We start from the raw sequence: 20,568 nt of genomic DNA, 5'->3' as shown, positions 1-20,568 counted from the left end.
AGATATTGTGAATCTATAGCTTCTCACGACTTTAGACGTAAATTGCCTGCAAATTGTCTAAAGCTGTCACTTTTGGAATATCCATCAACGTCATTTATCATACAATTGTTCATATTTCTACGTATCGCGATATTTGCATATTTTCGCACAAATTGCACAAATTGAATTAAAATGGGCCGTCAAATGGGCCATCAGAATAGACGGTAAAAATACGAGAAATTAATATTCAATATATTTGCAATAAAATGTTTGTGACTTGCGTCGTGTTCATTGTGTTCCCCGTGACAGTTTGCGAATTTTAAGAGTGCTTTTGGCTATATTTTTTGTTGTTGTTATTCGTTTTTTTTTTGTTCATTGTTGCACTGCGAAGTGGCAATCGCAATGATTTCGTGAGTATTTTGTATGATTTATGTGAGCTGGCGATCGATTTTAGCTGTGCTGCGTTTTGTTCGAATTCAATTTTTGCCAATTGACTGTTTGCAATTGGTCGTGCTCAGCTTTCTGAGCGAAACTATAAAACGTCAACACAATCGGCGAATGCTAAAAAGTTGCTGTCCAAACACTGACAGTTTAAATGACATCTATTATAACCCCAGTATCATTTATTAAATCAACAATATTTATTCCATGAATTTCATTTGAATGAGCCAACAAATTTGTTTTCATAGGGGTAATGTCTAATATGTATAAGAAATTAGTTCAGATAATTGCATAATTGTGGTATAAACCACAAAATGTTTAATACAAAATATCATATTACATATAAATTTTTCGACTAACCTGTTATCATTCTTTTAAACCGAAGGCAAATGATTAAAGCATTTGCGACAATAAAACCTTTTTTTGTATGTAGGTAAATATATCGATCAAAATCTTAATTTTACATGTTCCGCTGGTTAATTTAAATTGCTCTTGTTTATATTCATACAATAATTTTCTCCAATTAAAAAAACCCAAGATATAACCTCTAACACCGATCAGATTTCATTCAGTTGTATTTTGTTTGCTTCGCCTATTATAACATGAATATAATATCAACGATAATTCTTCTTTTTGGATGCATCTCTCAATTTTCATATGTGGTAAATATTAAATATATTGCAATCAAAATAATTATACTAACATTCTAATTTTTATTAAGATGTCCAAACTTGAACTGCAACATATTCCAGAATGTAAAAATCTAAATTTTACATATCTCCGGAACTTTTCTTTGGCAACACAGAATTCCGAACTGTTTTTAGACACGGATACACTTAAGACATTAGATTGGGGACTGCAGTTGAATATGGATTTTCACATACGAAAACCAAATTCGAAATCCTATCAGAGTTTTTACAAATACACCTTCGACGTATGTCCGATGCTGGTCAATCAACGGAACAATGTGTTTAAAAGATGGGTATTATCCTTCTTTGAATCTGGAAATATAAATTCACGTTGCCCTTTTCCTCCAAATCATTACTATATAAAACATTTTAATGTTAACAATCAAGTTCTTCCCACATTTCTGCTGGCTGGCTCTTATCGCTTTTCAATGGACATTTTTCAAAATAAGGATTTACTTATTTCATGTTTCGCAGATGCAAAATTAAAATAAAATGGAAGAATAGCAATTCGACGTATAATGAATAATATTTATATTAATACCTAAAAATTTGTATGTAGATATTATTAACAAAAAATTTTTTTCTTGACAATAAAAATTATTATAAAAAATATGTTGTCATAACGATCTTTTATTTATAATATTAAACAAGTAAGAAAGTTATAGTCGAGTGTGCTCGACTGTGAGATACCCGCTACCCATTTTTAATAAAGGCAAAATATTGCGGAATCATTTTCCAAATATACCGAAAATACTAAAAAAAAATACTAAAAAAATATACCACATGGTATGTTTGGTATATCGATATAGTATACCATTCAAAATATACCATAGACGGCACAATGTGCCAGATTGTCGGCCAAACAACTAAGACCCCTAGTAAGTAGGCGTTTTTGCCCATACAAAAGTATTTCTTTAATAACTTCCACAATTTTTATCTGATCGCAACTTAATTTTCAGGAATCATAACAACTATAGTAATTATTGTATAAACCAATTCGCAAATCTAGCTTTAAAATTACGCTTGTTATTCGATTTTTTTGATTTGCGGGGGCGGAAGTGGGCGTGGCAAAAATTTGAAACAAACTTGATCTGCGTGCAAACATAACAAATGCTGTCGAAAAAAAATTATAGCTCTATCTCTTATAGTCTCTGAGATCTAGGTGCTCATACGGACGGACGGACTGACACACAGACACACAGACGGACAGACAGACAGACGGACATGGCTATATCGTCTCGGCTGTTGACGCTGATCAAGAATATATATACTTTATAGGGTCGGAGATGCCTCGTTCTACCTGTTACATACATTTCCTGCCGGCACAAAGTTATAATACCCTTCTACCCTATGGGTAGCGGGTATAAAAATGCGAATTTATTATTAGAATATGTTTTTTTACCCTAAATACAATTTAGTTCGTCAACCAAAAACTATCGAAAACAATTTAAAATTCATTCCAATTTAATCCAATCCAATCCAATCCAATCCAATCCAATCCAACGACCTTTGGTCTAAATCAGTGTTATCAGTAAAGTCGATATATTTTTACATTTCAATATGTTAGCACGGTATGTTTAATAATATAATGGGCTTTTTCCTGAACAATTTTATAATTATTTTGTGAAAATAAAAAATTAATTTTTTACTCAAATATAAGCTGTAACTTTTCTAATATACCATTTAGTCATATTTTGTTTTCATTGCCTTTCAAAGCATGAATCTATCAACCATTATTTTTCTATTTGGATGCCTTTTTCAATTTCCGAGTGTGGTAAATATAATTATGTATATGCAAACAAAAAATAATGTACATAAATATATTGTTATTTTTTAGATGTCCAAATTTGACATAGTCAGGCCTCCTGATTGTTCAAATTATAATCAGTCATATGCTCGCAATTTTTCTTTGATCTTGAAAAAGGATATAATGAACATAGAGTTGGACTTAATAAGTCCGTTAATCACGGGATTGCGTGTACATTTGGATTTCTACACCCGCAAAGATGATTTTAAAACATACCAGAGTTTCTATCAATACTCTTTCGATCTGTGTTCGATGATGGGTAATCACAAGAATAATATGTTTAAGCGCTGGTTCATATCATTTTTTTCGTTTGGTAATTTTAAGTCGTATTGTCCCATTCCACCAGATCATTACTACTTATGTAAGTATAATGTTAACAATGTTCTTATTCCCACATTTCTATTCACTGGCTCTTATCGACTGTCATTTAATGTATTTCAACATAAGAAATTGGTGAAAGATTTTGTACTAGGCTGCAATGTAGAAGTCAAAATTAAATAATTAAATCAAGCAGAAAATCTTAATTAAATTGCAATATAAAAGAAATACAATTAAATATGGTTTGTATAGTTATTTGTAAAAAATCAATTCGATTTCATTGGACTAATTAAACTAAGAGCCAACTTATAACTGACTGTAACATAATGTAGAACACAATTGTCGGACCACATAATGTAATAATACTCGTTACCCCTAAGATAGAAGGGTATTATAACTTTGTGCCTTTATGAAATGTAAGTAATAGTTAGAAGGAGGCATTTCCGGCCCCATAAGGTATATATATTCTTGACAATTTAGCCATATCCGTCAGTGAATCAGAGAATTACCCATATATTGAATACAGAACTGCATCAATATACAAAATATAGTATTTGGAATATTTTTAATTATTTTGCTGTATGATTTCGATATATTTTTATAATAATACCGTTTTCTTAGAGTTGCATTGCAAATAATAACAAAAATAAATTATAGGAAGCGGGTATCTCACAGTCTTATTTTATATTCTTTACTAATTTGTACAAAAATAGACCACAAACAAACGAAACTAAAAATAATTTTAATTGCGTGAGGTTGTTATTAAATTTGTTGTTTGAGTTTATATCTTTTTTTGTAACTTATCTAAAGGTTTGGATCTTAATGCCAGCAATTTGTTTGATTGCTTTGACTATACAGGTGATTGAATAAATTGTGGTATTTGGCATATAATTAATTTTTTATCAGATTCATACTTAGCGCATAACTAACTCCGGTTTTAAATATTTTAATATGCTACATTGCTTTGCATGTTACCTAAATTTAGGGATTTTGTTTAAAGTTTTTTAGATTAGAAGTTTTAGCGTTAGTTTGATTGTTTCGCTCCATGGATGATGAATACATTAACATTATTTCTGCTTTTGGCATGTGTTTCTCAGTTGTCTAGCGCGGTAAACAGTTATGTTAATAATAAATAAATAATGCAAACAAAATAATAATTTATTTTTAGAAATCAATGTTTGACGTTCTAAAGACTCTAGAATGTGATAAGTATAACTCTTCATACATTCGCAATTTATCTGTAAGTCTCACGAATGCCCAAATGAATGTAGACTTTAATTTAATCAGACCGTTAGTTCCCGAAGTACGCTCCAATATGGAATTCTATAACCGCAAGGAAAATTCAAAGGCATATCAGAAATTCTACAAATACTCAATTGACGCTTGCTCCATAATGAGAAATTTAAGGAGTAGTATATTTAAGCGTTGGTTTTCAACATTGTTCGCGCATGGAAACTTTAGGCCGGATTGCCCAGTTCCTCCAAATCATTACTATGTAAAAAATTATAACATCAAAGATCTTCACATTCCCTCATTTCTGATTCCTGGCTTTTACCGTTTCGCATTTAATATATTTCAACTTAAGAATGAGGGAAAACATAACGACTTCCTAATTTCTTGCTCCATAGAAATAAAAATGAAATAAATGGAAACACATGATACCAATTCTTTTCGAATATTGTAATTTAGTAATCAAAATTTCGTAGCCTAGTTATTTATATTGATGACAAAAACCAAAAAACAATTAAAACTCAATTTGTAAACGCAGTTGTTTATACACAATTTCTTTCTCATAAAAATGATTACTGTCATTCCAATATGAAAATTGCCCCGAAAATGATCAAAGTATATCCGCACGGATTTATAATCGAAGCTATTTTACTGATTGTGTCTTGCAATGTACCAGTTGCCAATGCAGTAAGTAACCTCAATAAGGATTAAAATAAAAACTTTAATTTTCCTTAAAGTCCAGCGTCGTTATTCAATCTGGTGACTGTAAGTATAGCGCCAAGTTCTTTGATAACTTTACGATGACCATTATCAACAACACACTCAATCTGGATATGATCACCAAAAAACGAATCACTCGTAACTTTAGGGTCCATGTTGACTTTTCTCTCAGTCTTGGAAAAAGCAAGCATTATCAGAGCGTCTTCACACGTATTTTGGATCCTTGCGGAGTTGTTTCCGCGGTGAAAAATAATATATTTAAGTCCTGGTTTCAGTCAATGCAGGAGCATGGCAACTTTATGTACAACTGTCCAGTCGTAGAAGGTCATTATTTTCTGCACAACTGGCAATTGGAATCTCAACTTATTCCACAGTATTTGCATGGAGGAAATTATCGAGTTACTGGACACTTTTTCTTTGGAAAATTTAAAACAAAGAGCGAACAATTTGTTTTGGACATGATTGTTTTTGCACTTTTGAAAAAGAATTAATTTAGCACAGAAATATATACAATAATATGGAATTCAATTTTTAAATTTTTTGTTTTTACTGTAAGTTTTTATTCCCGGTACTTGTAGAGTATTATAACTCTGAACCTTTAGGAAATATATATGTATATAATAAATAGAAGGAGGCATCACCAACTCCATAAAGTATATATCTTTTTAATCAGCATCAACAGATGAAACGATATTACAATGTCCGTGTATACTGCAAAAATAATACCTCACTGTTTTGCTATTATTGAAAATGAGTAGCGGGTATCTCACAATCGAGCACACTCGACTGCAGCGTTCTTACTTACGTTATTATAACATTTATATTCTTTTTTGTTATTGAGAACGTTATTTGAAGAATGAAGTAAAACGTAATAATTTCAAAATTTCGCACCCTATATATTTATATTGAGGAGAAAAGAAAAACCAATTAAAACTCACTTAGTCGACAGAGTTGTTTACACTTAACTTGTTGAAAAATAATTATTGTCAACATCATTCCAATATGCAAATTGCACCGAAAATGATCAAATTATATCTGCACGGATTTATAATCGGAGTTATTTTCCTAATTGGGTGTTGCAATGTACCGGTTGCAAAAGCAGTGAGTAACATCAATTATAATTATAATCAAAACTTGAATTTTCCTTAAAGTCCAGCTTCGTTATGCAATCTGGCGAGTGTAAGTACAGCCCCAAGTTCTTCGATAACTTTACCATCACCATTACCAACAACACCCTTAATCTGGATATGATCACCAAAAAGCGTCTAACTCGCGGATTTAAAGTTCAATTAGACTTTTCCATCAGTCTTGGCAAAAGCAAGAAGTATCAGAGCGTTTTCACGCATATTATGGACACTTGCAAAGCAGTTGCTGCGGTTAAAAACAATATCTTTAAGTCCTGGTTTCTGTCAATGCTGAAACATGGCAACTTTATGTACAACTGTCCAGTTGTAGAGGGTCATTATTTTGTGCGAAACTGGCAATTGGAATCTCAACTTATTCCACAGTATTTGCATGGAGGAAATTATCGAGTTACTGGACACTTTTTCTTTGGAAAATTTAAAACAAAGAGTGAACAATTTGTTTTGGATATGATTGTTTTTGCATTCTTAAAAACGAATTAAATCATCACCAAAATATATTACCAGACTACGAAATTAATTTATTGAATGATCCTCAAAATTTATATTTAATATTGAAAATTTCTGTACCCGCAACCGGAGGGAAGAAGAAGGGTAGCTTTGTACTTACAGACAATGTACATATGTAGTATATAGGAGGAGGCATATTTAGATATACTTTTAATCAGTACCATCAGCCGAGACGATATAGCCATGTCTGTGTGTCGTTCCCTTCGATCGTGGATCCGTGGACCGTATATCCGCATGAAGCAATAGATCTCAGAGTCTATAACAGATAATGCTATAATTTTTTCAGCACCACTCGTAATTTTTTGCACGCAAATCAAGTTTGTATTAGTTTTTGCACACGCTAACTTCCGACCCGCAAACCAATTAAATCCAAAAGCAAGCGTAATTTAGAAGCTAGAGTCGGGATTTTCATATTCATCAATAATAATAACTAGATTATTTACCATTCTTGAATTGGGTCGATCAGATTAAATTTGTAGAAGTTGTTAAAGATAAAATGTAATGCGAAAAAGATGGCTGCTGAATTCGACGTTTGGTTTATCTGGTTTATTTTCAGTTCTATGCTATATTTTTTATCACAATATATATCGACATACCAAATGTAAGCTTCGGTTTTCGTGTTTTTCGGTATATCAATTTGGTATATTGTAAATAGAATATCACTGTTTTGCTATTATTAAAAATGGGTAGCGGGTAGTCGAACACACTCGACTCTAGCTTTCTTACTTATTATTATTATAATTATATATATATTTTTTTTGTTATTGAGAATTTTATTTGAAGAATGAGGGAAAACATAACGATTTCTAAATTTGTTACCCTAGTTATTTTTAGAACATTGATGAGAAAAGAAAAACCAATTAAAACTCACTTAGTCAACAGAGTATAAACAACACTTAAACAATTACTGTCAACATCATTCCAATATGCAAATTGCAACGAAAATGAACAAATTATATCTGCACGGATTTATAATCGGAGTTGTTTTAATAATTGCGTGTTGCAATGTGCCGGTTGCCAAAGCAGTAAGTAACATCAATAAAGATTACTATAAATACTTGAACTTTCCTTAAAGTCCAGCTTCGTTATGCAATCTGGGGAGTGTAAGTATAACCCCAAGTTCTTCGATAACTTTACTATCGCCATTACCAACAACACCCTCAATCTGGATATGATCACCAAAAGGCGTCTAACTCGCGGCTTTAAGGTTCAATTTGATTTTGCCCTGAGCCTTGGCAAAAGCAAGAACTATCAGAGCGTTTTCACTCATACTATGGACACTTGCGAAGCTGTTGCTGCAGTAAAAAGTAATATCTTTAAGGCTTGGTTTCAATCAATGCAGGAGCACGGTAACTTTATGTACAACTGTCCAGTGGAAGAGGGTCGTTATTTTGTTCATAACTGGCAAATAGAATCCCAACTTGTTCCACAGTTTTTGCATAGAGGAAATTATCGTGTAACAGGACACTTCTTTTTTGGAAACTTAAAACCAAGAGTGAGCAATTTGTTTTGGACTTAATCATTTTTGCATTTTTAAAAAACAATTAAATTATAAAAATATAAAGCACAAATATAATGCAAAATTAAATTATTGAATTAATCTATTTTCCAAATTTATGATTAAAGATGAGTGACTCATCTTTGGTCTAGTTTTGTACATTTTTTTAAATGCGTTATTATTATTATAATTATATATGTATATTGTTGCGTGATTGCTCTCTGAATATCGTTTTTAACGCTGATTAGAAATGTTCATTAAAAAAAGAGAATCGATTGAGCTAACCAACCAGTATTATACAATTGATGGCGTTGTCAATACCTTTATTTATATTTTACCCTAAAATGTGCTCAAATATCTTAAAGTTTACTATCACAATGTTTATATTTATGTCAATAAAGACGAATATGGTATGTCTTAATATTCAATTCAGTTAAACATAAATTCTTAATAACTTTTTTGGCAGGCGAAAAGAATGATATTTAATAATTACTGTTGTAATTTCAATCCCGACATAATTTCCAACTTTACACTTCAAATACCAAATGGATTAATTTATGTAAATTGCTGGTTAAAAAAAGCTCTAACCTTTGGTCTAAAAGCCCATTTGGGCTTCGATTATCGTCCGTCCAAAGCGAAACTCTTCGAGAGTGTATTGCATCATGATTTTGATTATTGTTCATTATTCAAAGCTACCAGAATGACACTTATTCGACGATTGTATCTTAGTATGAGAAAGAAAGCCAACTTTTCTCCCTCCTGCCCCATGGTACCCAGTTATTATTATATGCATGGCTGGAAAGCAGATGGAAACATGGTCCCGTCTTTTTTGCCCAATGGAGAATATCGAGTAACTGCGAGTTTTTATTATGGACAGTCTCGGGAAGATAACGAAAACTCTGTGTTGAATTGCTCAGTTGAAGGCAATTTAGTTAATTAATAAAAGGCATATTTACATTTAAGACATATTTATATTTAATTTATTTAAGTATAATACAGCTCTTTCTTTTATTTATGGAGGTCCTTATTCTCAGTTTTAATTGCTAGTTTAATCCATGTATTGTATTCTCTTATCTGCATTTGTATTTTTAATTTCCCTGTTTAATGACTGTGTTTTTAAATAATTATACAATCAATTGTCAACAGATAAGTTAAACATTGTATTTTTATAATTTTGTAATTATTGTAAATTTATTTAAACCACTTTATATTTTAAATGTTTTCGATCGGAAATAAGATTAATATTAATTTTAAACACGCTTCGAAGATTGGCCAATTGAGTTGAACTCAGTCTCATTCGATTGCTGCAGCAACAAAAAGTGCTTATGTACCGGAATTATACCAAAATTCAAAATGTTCTTAGATTTCATAAAGTTGATGTTAATCTTTTTAGTGTTCATGCTAATGAATTGCGCTTTGGTACGTCCGAAAGATCTCTTTTGCGATTACGTGCTTTCTAACTCTCATTTCAACAGGCAAAGTGGGTGATGTTTAGCAATCCACAATGTTTTTACAATCGCGAAACATTTTCGAATATTACTTTAAAGACTCCAAATGGAATAGTTTATTTAGATATGTGGATAGCGAAAGCTTTACCAGTCGGCTTACGAGGTCGCGTAAGCATTGAGGTTCGAGCAGTTAAAACCAAACCGTTTCATCACGTTTTCGACTTTGATCTTGACTATTGTGAAATGCTGAATAATCCTAGGATATCTCTAAGTCGTCGATGGTATATGAGCATGCTGAAGAAAGGCAACTTCACCAACACCTGCCCAGTTCCACCACGTTACTATTACTTGTACGGATGGAAGGTCGATGGAAGTTTGGTGCCTTCATTTCTTGCGATGGGAGATTATCGTGTAACTACTAATTTTTATTATGGAAAGTTTATACAAAATGAAGAGAAACCACTATTGAGGTGCGTAGCTGTTGTAAATTTGGCTGGTTAAATAAATTGAATTTCTTTTGATAGAGTTGGCGAGTTTTATTTTTATATAATTTCATAATATTTTGTATTATATCATACTATTCTTTACGGGCCCCCAAGTTAATTGCCTATGCTGACGACATAAGCATTTTGATAACTGGGAAATGCCCAACCACCCTTAGTTCCGTAATGGAACTTACTTTGCGGGAAGTTAAAGCATGGGCCGAATCAGCCGGGCTCAGCATTAACGCGGATAAAACGGACCTTATCCTCTTCACGAAGAGGTATAAGGTACCTGCGTGGTCCCCCCCAAAAATAGGCTGCACTATGCTAAAGCCGAGCCTAGCAGTAAAATACCTAGGTGTGGTCCTCGACAGCAAACTGACATGGAAGCTCAATGTGTTAGAAAGGGTGAAGAAGGCCACCGGAGCCTTGTACATGGCGAAAAGATGCTTAGCTGCACTTGGGGCCTCTCTCTAATCTAATGCGGTGGATATACATCTCAGTTGTTCGCCCTATCCTCACCTACGGTGTTCTAGTGTGGTGGCAGGCCACTGAAAAAAGGACGTACCTATCCATCATGGAAAGGACACAGCGTCAAGCGCTACTGTGTATCACAGGCGCTCTCAGGTCGACGCCAACTAAAGCCCTCGAGGTAATAGCTGGTGTCGAACCATTAAACCTATACGCGCAATCCATAGCCGCAAAATCGTCCCTACGGATTGCCGCAACTGGCAATTTGGGTCTGCTAGGCTATGGTCACAGCGCCATTGGTAGGGAGACTAGTAGAGACTTGGACTATACTATCCCCCTTACCAGTACTGACCATATTAACACTATATTCTTGGAACCGGAGTGCTGGCGGGAAGGGTTATGCATTCCCGAAGCCCTCAACCTCTTCACCGACGGCTCGAAGATGGATGATGGTGTCGGAGCGGCCGTATACTGCCCGGACCCGGTCTCCAAACAATCCTATAAACTCCCAGACCATTGCAGCATCTTCCAGGCGGAAGTTTTTGCCATTGGAAAGGCTGCCGAATTGGCTCGGGGTTTACAGCGTGATCACACCTCTATTAACATCTTTGTTGACAGCCAGGCTGCAATAAGATCAATGCACTCTGATGTGGTCAAGTCCAAAGTTGTCCTGGACAGCAGAAGAGCAATAGAGTCGCTGAACGCATCTGCGGTCGTGCGTATCTATTGGATCCCAAGCCACCAGGGCATCGATGGCAACGAGATCGCAGACACTCTCGCCAAAGAGGGAGTAGGGCTCGATGTCGGTAACATGTGCAATGTTCCGATACCCCTGCGAACTCTAGGCAATGAAATTGAGGTGCGCTCTAGACTTCAGTGGGACGCGAGCTGGCGTAATGCCAACTCGTGCAAAACTGCAAGGCTGATGTGTGCCTCTACTAACAAAAACTTAACCAAATTCGTCATGCAGCTTTCAAGGAAAGACTGCAGGCTAATGCTAGGCATTTTAACTGGCCACTGTCTGTCAGCTGTCCATGCTGTAAAGCTGGGCATCACGAACAGTGATCAGTGCAGGAAATGCAACGAACCCGGGGTTAAGGAAACACTTGAGCATCTTCTCTGTAGATGCCCAGCGTTATCCCGACTCCGGTTGAAATACCTTAATTCGCCGTGCCACAACGATCTTCGGGACGTCTCACGGCTATCTCCTAGGATGCTGCTGGCTTTTGCCAAAAATGCATCCATACTGCGCGATTTCTGAGACGTAGATAAGCTACCGGTACAGCTACGGACCTCCACTGGTCTATGCTTTGCCCCGTACAGGGGCAGCCGGTCCTACCTAACCTAACCTACTATTCTTTACATTATTTTTTAATTCCGGTACATTTGATAACAATACTGATTTAAATAAATTGTTGGCTAAATTCTGCAATTGATCTTGATTATAAATTCAATTGGTGTTTAGCTAAAATATTCTCCTGAACGCCTCACTGAATATCAGCGGCAATTGAGCTAAACTCAGTTATCAGTCTCTTTCGATTGCTGCAATTGCAAAATCTGTTAATGCAGCAGAATAACACCATAACAAAAAATGTGCTTAAATTTCATTAAATTCTTTTTATTAATTTTCCTTTTCATGCTATTGCATATTACTTTGGTATGTATATAAATTTTTCCTTTAAATGTCAAAAGATTCCTAACATTTTATTTCAACAGGCAAAATGGGTAATGTTTAGCAACCACTATTGCAATTATAATCGTGAAGTATTTTCCAACATAAGTTTAAAAATGCCAAAAGGAGTAATTTACTTAGATATATGGATGATAAAGTCTCTCTCAGTCGGCTTAAGAGGTCATGCCAACTTAGAATTTCGAGCGATTAAAAATAAACCCTTTCAGCGAGTGTTTGAATTTGATATCGACTTTTGTGAAATGCTCAATAGTCCGAGGCTCTCTCTTAGTCGACGATTGTATCTCAGTATGCTGAGGAAGGGAAACTTTTCCAAATCCTGCCCATTGCTACCAGGCTACTACAATCTATATGGATGGAAAGCGGATGGAAATTTGGTGCCTTCGTTTCTTACATTTGGTGATTATCGCGTTACAGGCACTTTTTACTATGGAAAGTTTCAGGAAAATGATGAAAAGCCTTTATTTACGCGCACTGCACAAGCAAATTTAGTTCTTTAAATAAATTCTATATTTTTTTATAAATCAAAGAAGTTGGCATTTATTTTCTTCTAAAGTGTTTCTGCAACATTGAAAACAAATCAAATTCATTTTTAGCCAAAAAGCAATATTTGTTTAAGAAATATATATCTACATATTGAATATATGTATATTTATTTGCTATTATTATTATTCTATAATATTCGAGTATATCGAGTTGTTAATATTCACATGCGAATGCTGCAATTGATATAGATTATGATCAGTGGTTAGTTAAAATGCTTTTCTAAACGCCTCATTGAATATCACCAGCAACAGCCTTAAACTCTCTTGTCAGTTTTAGAAAATATTTTCAGCTGTTAAAGCATTTATGTGCAAACTTAAAATGTGCTCAACTATCTTAAGGTTTACTATGATTTCCTTTCTTTTCATGGCAATGAATGATTCACTAGTAAGTCTACAAGATTATTGGAAAGAATAAATAAAATACTTACATTTATTTCAACAGGCCAAAAAAATGATGTTTAGCAATGGACATTGCGATTACAATCGAGATGTATTTGCAAACTACTCCCTTCGCATACCAAACGGAATAATTTATATAGATATGTTGGTTATAAAACCATTACATGTTGGCTTGAGAGGGCATCTAAGCTTTGAATTTCGAGCGTCAAAAGCAAAGTCTTTTCAGAGAGTATTTCATTTAGATCTTGACTATTGCAATGTTCTTAAAGCTTCGATGAACTCACTCACTAGACGATGGCATCTCAGTATGATGAAATTGAGTAATTATTCCACAAAATGTCCAATACCACCTGCTTACTATTACATGCACGGTTGGAAAGCGGATGGAAATTTGGTGCCTCCATTTCTCACAATGGGTGAGTACCGTATTGCTGGCACCTTTTACTATGGAAAGTTTCTGGAAAATGATAAAAATCCTTTATTAAGATGCACAGTTCAAGCCAATTTAGTTGGATAATAATTTTAAGTTATTAAAGAAAAAAAAAGTCAATTATCTGACATTTTCTGAATTAATAATTATTTCGACCATGAAAAAAGTGCCTAATTGACGTCTGCTAATAGCAATAATTGCATAAATTAAATATTTTTCAATGATGTCACAAAAAACAGAGGAAAATTGCTTACCCATACAATGTACATATTTATAATTGAAAGTAAAGGAATGTAATCGCAAATCCTTATTCTGAGAAAGACACTCGTATTTGATTGACAAACGTGAAATTGTTTTCACATTGTTTAACAATATAAACTTTAACGGATTGCCACGTAAGGACTAAACGGTCAATTCAGTAACCATTTCAGCTCCATTAGACAAGAATGCAGTGAAAACCCTTTCTGACCGAGGCTTAACTAAAATTCATTGTTCAGTTCAACTTCAAAATATACACGGTCGTGGACTATCACACATTTACAATGCTTACCAATTGGTCAGACTGGCAGCTGCTTAGCTTTAGCTTACGCTCGAATTCTGCATTCAAGTTGTAAATCTTGAAAAATGGCCATTCAATGCAAACATTTTGAAAACATTCATCAATATGTTGGCTAAAAAAAAACGACGAGACCATTCGATACGTATTATTGGTTGCGGACTACGCACCAAACAATGAAAATCTCAAATTTAACGTTAAAGCTGATACACTGCGAGAAATTATGTGTACACATTTATAAATGTTCTTATTTAAATGTTTTATTATGCGTATTACGATTTATTTACGATTTGATTATTATAAAGAACAGAAATCTTTTATAAAACTTTTTTTAAAATGCCTAAATTGTTTAACCAATCCTAGACTTTCTTAATTATGAATCAATTCCTTATAGAATTTCAATTAAAAATATAAATATATTTTGTAAATTTATAACCTTTTATTTTATAACCAGTTTTAGCGTTACTTACAACAAATAAATTCAAAATCCCTTAAAGAACATAAATCTTTAGTAAAACTTCTTATAAAATGTTAAATTTTGTAACCAATCCATTATTATTATGAACTTATATAGTTAATTTAATTCTTACTACTTGGGATCCATTTATAAATTTCTTACCTATTATTTTAAGATTAGCTTCAGCATTATTAATATATTTTTAATATAATAAATATGTTTAAAATCCCTGAATTCGCAAATATATTTGAAATATATTTATTTGTCAACCTTCCCGAACTTTTGAAGTGTCTTTTAATGCAACATATTGCACACAGACCGCCACCGTTGAACCAGCTTCAACCTTCACATATGGCTCAGCAACAGCAGCTTGGCAGCGTCCCAACCTCGAAGCCACACACACACATAGAGCGTCGGAACCTCACAGCTAGTCAGAGCCAGTCAAATCTGTCCATTTGGCTAATAAATCCTTGAGCAGCTTATTGAGCAACGTCTGCGCATAAATATTATGGCTGGCAACTGGCCGAGAGAAACAGAAAAAAGAAAAGAAAGAGGAGAACATAGAACGACTGTCGCCTTTCCATTCACTTTTCACTTCAATACTTTTGTGTCCTATCCCCCATCTCTCTCTCTCTCTCTCTTCTTCTCTCTTTGTTCCCCTGTGGCATTAAAGCGGAGCATTCTGTGCCTGCCTCGTACGTGTTAAATAAAATTCAATTCTTTTTTTTTTTGTAGCTCACTCACTCTCTCACTTACACTAGCTGGCAAATTCTTGAGCTGACATTGGATTTCGGTTGACTGTCGTGTTGGTATTCGAATGCAGGATTGTTGTTGTTTTTGTTGTTCGTGCTTCTTAAGTACGCTCGCTGCACTAAAAGGATATGCAAATTGTTTGAATAGCAAACGACATGCTTAACAATTTTAGCTCTGGCCTCTTCTATAAAGAAATAAAATCCAACACATAACATTATTCTTTAGTTTTGTGTATGTTTTGCCACTGCTTTTCGTTTTGGTCAAACAATTTTTCTTGTGGCCATCGCAATGTTGTTTGTTTTTGCGCATTAAGTTGTTGCTACAAGGATACCAGACCATGTCCTCCACCTCGGTGCAATGTACAGGAAATCAGGAAATGTTTTGTTGTATTTCACACTCGCTGGATATAAATCACAATGTCCCATGTTGCTTGTCCCACACTCTTACTATGTTTTCCACTCTTGATTTCCCAAACTTAAACTGTGGCCTGCCTCCTCTTGGATTATTGAATTAGTTGATTATGTTGTGGAGGCAGGAGGCAGCCAGTAGCTTTTCTATTTGGGTTTTGTGCAGAGCAATAAATCTTTTGTTTTCCAGTTCCAATTTACACATTTCAAATCTCATTTAAATCCGTAACAAGGCCAATTCCTTGTTGTGGTATGAAGAGACACTTGCAACTGTTCCCCACCTAGACAGAGTTGCTTTACTATCTAAAAAAAAAATCAATATTAGTTTACACTCTCATGTTTTCATAGGTATTTCTTGTTTATTTTCAATTAGGAAGTAAAACTTTTTCAGGACGAAATTAAAGTTTTATTTGAGTTATGCAAAAGTCACATGTTAATTTCCCAAGTTAATGCCACATCAAAAACTCAGTTTAATGCGCAATCAAGCACAAAAATTGAGCAAACATATGCAGGAATCAAGGTTGCAGCTAAGCTGATAACGAAGACAAATCCAAGGGGACAGCAAAGACAGCAAGAAAGTTATCCTCTTTGCTGCTTGGTATTTAGAGTTAACATCGATGGCAGATTGCGACAGTCTGCGAGAGGATAATAGAACGACAACAGCCGACAGGACAGCAAAATAAATACTTTATAGCAACAATAAGGTTGTAGTCCACCTCTTTCCCACACATTTCCTCTCCCTCTCTCTCTCTCTCACCTTTGCGAAGTTCTTTCCAAATGGCTGAAGGCATTTTTTACCGCCCGGTCTGCAATTGAAGTTTCTTGGAAATGCAATTTTGTAGCTTGTAAATCTGATAAAGCATTTGTAAGTGGATTGCATTAGACTCAAATTTAGTTTAACGAGGACAACAATAAAAAGCAAAAGAATGGCCGAGTTTATGGGAGAAATTGGTTGAAAGACGAACAATTAGCAGGCACAAAGGTATCCTTGGGTTGCTCAATTTACAGTGCAGAATGTTGCCCACAGTATCTAGAGTAAATCACTTAACCCTAATCCTTGGACCCACCTATTCATATCAATTTTTGCAATTCGCTCCACAATCAAAAAAATAACAGAAAAGAAATGAGGGATGGTTGTGGGAAGGATACAATTGTTATACTGATTCATTCACTCCCAGCATTCCTTCTACCCTGCGGCTTTTTCTTATTTTTTTGTTATTTTTGCCTGACTACAAGGATATTGACGTTGTCGTCTTCGTCGTCGTCTCCGTCGTCCTTCGTTTGGATGATGATAAAGTGCCACACCAAACCGCATTTTTATATATGCTAGATGCCTGGCAATCGACTGTCGTCAGTCGTCAGTCGGCGGGTGCATATTTATGCACAGTTCAAAGATCAAAATGAATATTTTATTTGATTTGATTCCTGCTTGGCTGAGCTGCTACAAGAAAAGCATTTTTAAGCGCGCGCCAGAAACGCGCAATCCTTGGTACCATAATAAAGTCCTTGGAGAGCATCAGCCACCAGCAGCGGGCCAATTGTCTGTTTACGGATTTGAATACTCACCATGAGTATGAGTGGATGATTGAATACGAGTGAGTATGTGCTCTATGGACTGCGGCTGCGATTGTGCAGCAATGCGGCATCAGCTTCTTCTGTGTGTTAGCTCTGCTTAATGCGCTGTTAAAGCGCCTGAAAATATATGCAAAGATTTATTAAAGCGACTTTTTAACGGACTCAAAGGAGATCAAGCTATTGTTGAGCCAAAAGAAGTATAAAATTGTTGCAGTATAAAGATAATTGAGGGATTATCTAATAGTTATATGATTCTAGAATTTGTATAACTTCGATTGCAGCGATTTAAAGCAGTGGGAAATCTCTACTGCAGCTTTATGTATAATCAAAGTTGGCAAAGACAGAACTGCAGTTCACGCCTATACAAAATAACCAAATATGGCAGCAAGACAAAGCAAAGGGTGTGAAGCATAAAGTTTTCTCTGAGGATGCAAGCCAGTAGTTTTTGGGTCTACTGTGGCCTGGTCACCGACTCGACTCGTTGCGTTCTCATTTTGCTGCTGCAAATCCATCAAACCATGGATGCTCCAAGGCTGCAGCGCATTTCACACGCTTCGCTGGAGTTGTGCAACTCAAATTGGCAGACAGACGAAGGGCGGCACAACAAGGAGACAGCCAGGACAAAGCTGAGAGTGAGAGGACAACACAGGAAGCCTGCTCCAACCGAGGCGGTGGCGTAGGCTGTGGCGGTGGCGGTGACGGCGTCGTCATGTAAAACTTTTTTGCCAACGCTGCTGGGCAAAACTTTCGCCGGCGTCGCTGAGCCTGCACAAAATGTGTGTCCAAAAAATGATTTGGCTGCTTGAAGGGCAGTTGAGCTTTAAAAATATATATATTTCTGACTTGCCATATTGCTCATGTAGATATATGTATACGAGTATGCATATACTTGTGCTAGCGAGATCCTTGCCTAAATGCGCCTAAATGAATTTTTGGCAAAACTTTTGCCAGTCACCTTTGAGCAAACTTTCGCAGTATGCCTCAAGTTTTTGGCCAAACATCGCCAAAGGCAAATGCAAGCTTGGTTTGTTGCACAACTTTTATAATTATTTGATTTGCAACACAATCACTCGTCTCGTCTAGGACGATGTGTGCAAATCCTTTCTTTGGCCTCCCTCACACAATGACAATATTTTTGCAACTTTTCAATAAGTAATTTGAAATGCATAAAGTTTCCTTTTCAACTGTTGTCATCACTTACAAATTTCTGCTGCAAATCATCCGAATATTCATTTAAATACCCAAATTCATTTTAAATTAAATTTTATACGCTGACATGTGGAAAAAACACCTGTGGCCTAAGCAAACATAGACTTCAAAGTGAGTTTACAAAATAAACACACGCGCCCTAATGTTAACAACCAAAATGATCTTTTTTGTAGCGCGAGAGAAGATCTTTAAAATTCTCTTAAGCAAATGAAATTTCTAGAGCTCAATGTTAAGTAACGACAGTTGTCTTCAGCCAATTGCTAAATGCGGTACGGCAATGCATTATCTCTGGGTATTTATCTTGGGAATCGTGTGTCTGTCCAACTCTAGCTCTTCAACCTCAACTCACAAGGAAAGTGAAGGCAGTCCGAAGAGTTCATTAACGAGAGCGGCTTCGAGTGAGAACACATGGTTCTTAAGATCCATCACACTTGGCGTTATGCCCCATCATCGCTTGAATACAACGGTCAACAAAAAACAGACTTCATCGTGGGGAACAACCAGTACAAATTTCATGCAAAATATTTGGATAGTATTCTTTTTTGTCTATATTTGTTATTTAACTGTTACTTTGTTTTGAAGTACAATAAATGATCTAACAATATAAAACACTAAAAATAGTCGTTTCTTCTAACGATTAGATAATTATAAATACATATAAGTAAATAAACAACAAAGAAAATAACTTTTTTTCAAATAATTTTGTATTGCAAATGTTTTGTATAAATTTATTCTTCTATCAATTAGAATCCAATACCGAGCGTTATATTGAAACTAGAGCAATGCTTGGTACATACAATAATATCTGCAATATTTAAGATTCATCAAAATTTGGTTGTCGAGTACACTTGACAGCAGCTTTCTAATATATTTTTGAATTTTTTCGTCGATTTAATCAAATTAAATACAATTTTTTTAAATTGATTCTCCTGTTTTCAATACATCAAATGTGGCATTAAAAATATAATTTAAAATCCATTTATATTCAACGAATAATAAGAAACAGATCCCAAATATTAGCTTAAATAACTTTTTTTTGCCTGTATTACATTTCTTCGCATTTATTTTTATATTATTTTTTATTTATAAAATGCAATGAAAATCCGTTAATTTCCAAAGAATAAACTCAACCCTTCGACTATTCCTTTTAATTACCTATATTACTCGTCTTTCATGTATCGATTAATCATAAATTATGCTTTCGCTTCTGCTGCTCACAAATCTTTAACTAGGCGTAACAATTCACCTAGTCAATTAATTGATTGCCTTTGGGGTTAGCGGTCAGTATTTCACATAATACATTAAATCTCTCAAGTTTTCCACTTGAGTTGTCAGCTTTTTAGCATATTTTAAGCATTTCTCATAGAAGCGACTTCAGTTTTCGGTCCAACTCCAACTCTATTTGTATTGGGCGACATGTGTTACCCATATGCTAAGTATGCCTAGCCTCAGACCCCGACGTGGAACCCTGTCGGCTGTTGCTTTCGTCAACTGCAACATAATTTATGACGCTTTCATTAAAAGCGACAAGCGAGACAAACGCCCACACACAATCACAATCACGACTGGCAACAAATGTCTGACTCAAACAACAGCAAAACTCCAAACTGCCACATGGACTCTCGACCCCAAAATTCGTGTGGTGTGTGTTTAAAATGTGTTTTGTGTGCCGGGAAGGACGACTCCAGTGCAGCTTGGTTACGTGTGCCAGACAGTTGTCAGGCGGCGTCGGAACACCGTAGATGTCGGCAACATTTCACCCCGAACGGTGTCAATTTTTTAATGTCAAACGGTTAACTGGCATGCCGCTGC

The 20,568-nt window shown here is 35.0% G+C and overlaps 2 protein-coding genes and 1 long non-coding RNA gene across 3 annotated transcripts; all 3 read left to right on the top strand.

Moving 5' to 3' along the window:
- The first annotated feature begins 2,951 nt into the window (after window positions 1–2,951).
- LOC133845446 (uncharacterized) lies at window positions 2,952–4,968 on the top strand. The gene is made up of 2 exons (XM_062279908.1): window positions 2,952–3,277; window positions 4,403–4,968. The coding sequence occupies exon 2, from the start codon at window positions 4,409–4,411 to the stop codon at window positions 4,877–4,879; it is 471 nt and encodes a 156-aa protein (XP_062135892.1). The 5' UTR covers window positions 2,952–3,277; window positions 4,403–4,408; the 3' UTR covers window positions 4,880–4,968.
- A 2,618-nt stretch (window positions 4,969–7,586) lies between these two features.
- Window positions 7,587–8,380, top strand: LOC133839801 (uncharacterized). The gene is made up of 2 exons (XM_062271378.1): window positions 7,587–7,861; window positions 7,912–8,380. Exons 1-2 carry the CDS (start codon window positions 7,763–7,765, stop codon window positions 8,353–8,355), a joined length of 543 nt encoding a protein of 180 aa, XP_062127362.1. The 5' UTR covers window positions 7,587–7,762; the 3' UTR covers window positions 8,356–8,380.
- Window positions 8,381–17,832: 9,452 nt separating this feature from the next.
- On the top strand, window positions 17,833–19,374 carry LOC133844989 (uncharacterized). The gene is made up of 2 exons (XR_009894670.1): window positions 17,833–18,867; window positions 18,930–19,374. It is a non-coding gene; the product is annotated as an uncharacterized LOC133844989 (long non-coding RNA).
- Window positions 19,375–20,568: the final 1,194 nt, after the last annotated feature.

Source organism: Drosophila sulfurigaster, chromosome 3 (genome assembly GCF_023558435.1).
Source record: "Drosophila sulfurigaster albostrigata strain 15112-1811.04 chromosome 3, ASM2355843v2, whole genome shotgun sequence".
NCBI classification, from domain to species: Eukaryota; Metazoa; Arthropoda; class Insecta; order Diptera; family Drosophilidae; genus Drosophila; species Drosophila sulfurigaster.
The sequence above is the reverse complement of the archived record's forward strand: the minus strand, read 5'-3'. Positions and strand labels throughout refer to the sequence as shown.

Bases quoted from the DNA above. Each gene is read 5' to 3' on its own strand.
- LOC133845446 (XM_062279908.1), top strand. From the start codon at position 4,409: ATGTTTGACGTTCTAAAGACTCTAGAATGTGATAAGTATAACTCTTCA.
- LOC133839801 (XM_062271378.1), top strand. From the start codon at position 7,763: ATGCAAATTGCAACGAAAATGAACAAATTATATCTGCACGGATTTATA. The intron at 7,862-7,911 runs GTAAGTAACATC...CTTTCCTTAAAG, and splicing joins ATGTGCCGGTTGCCAAAGCA to TCCAGCTTCGTTATGCAATC.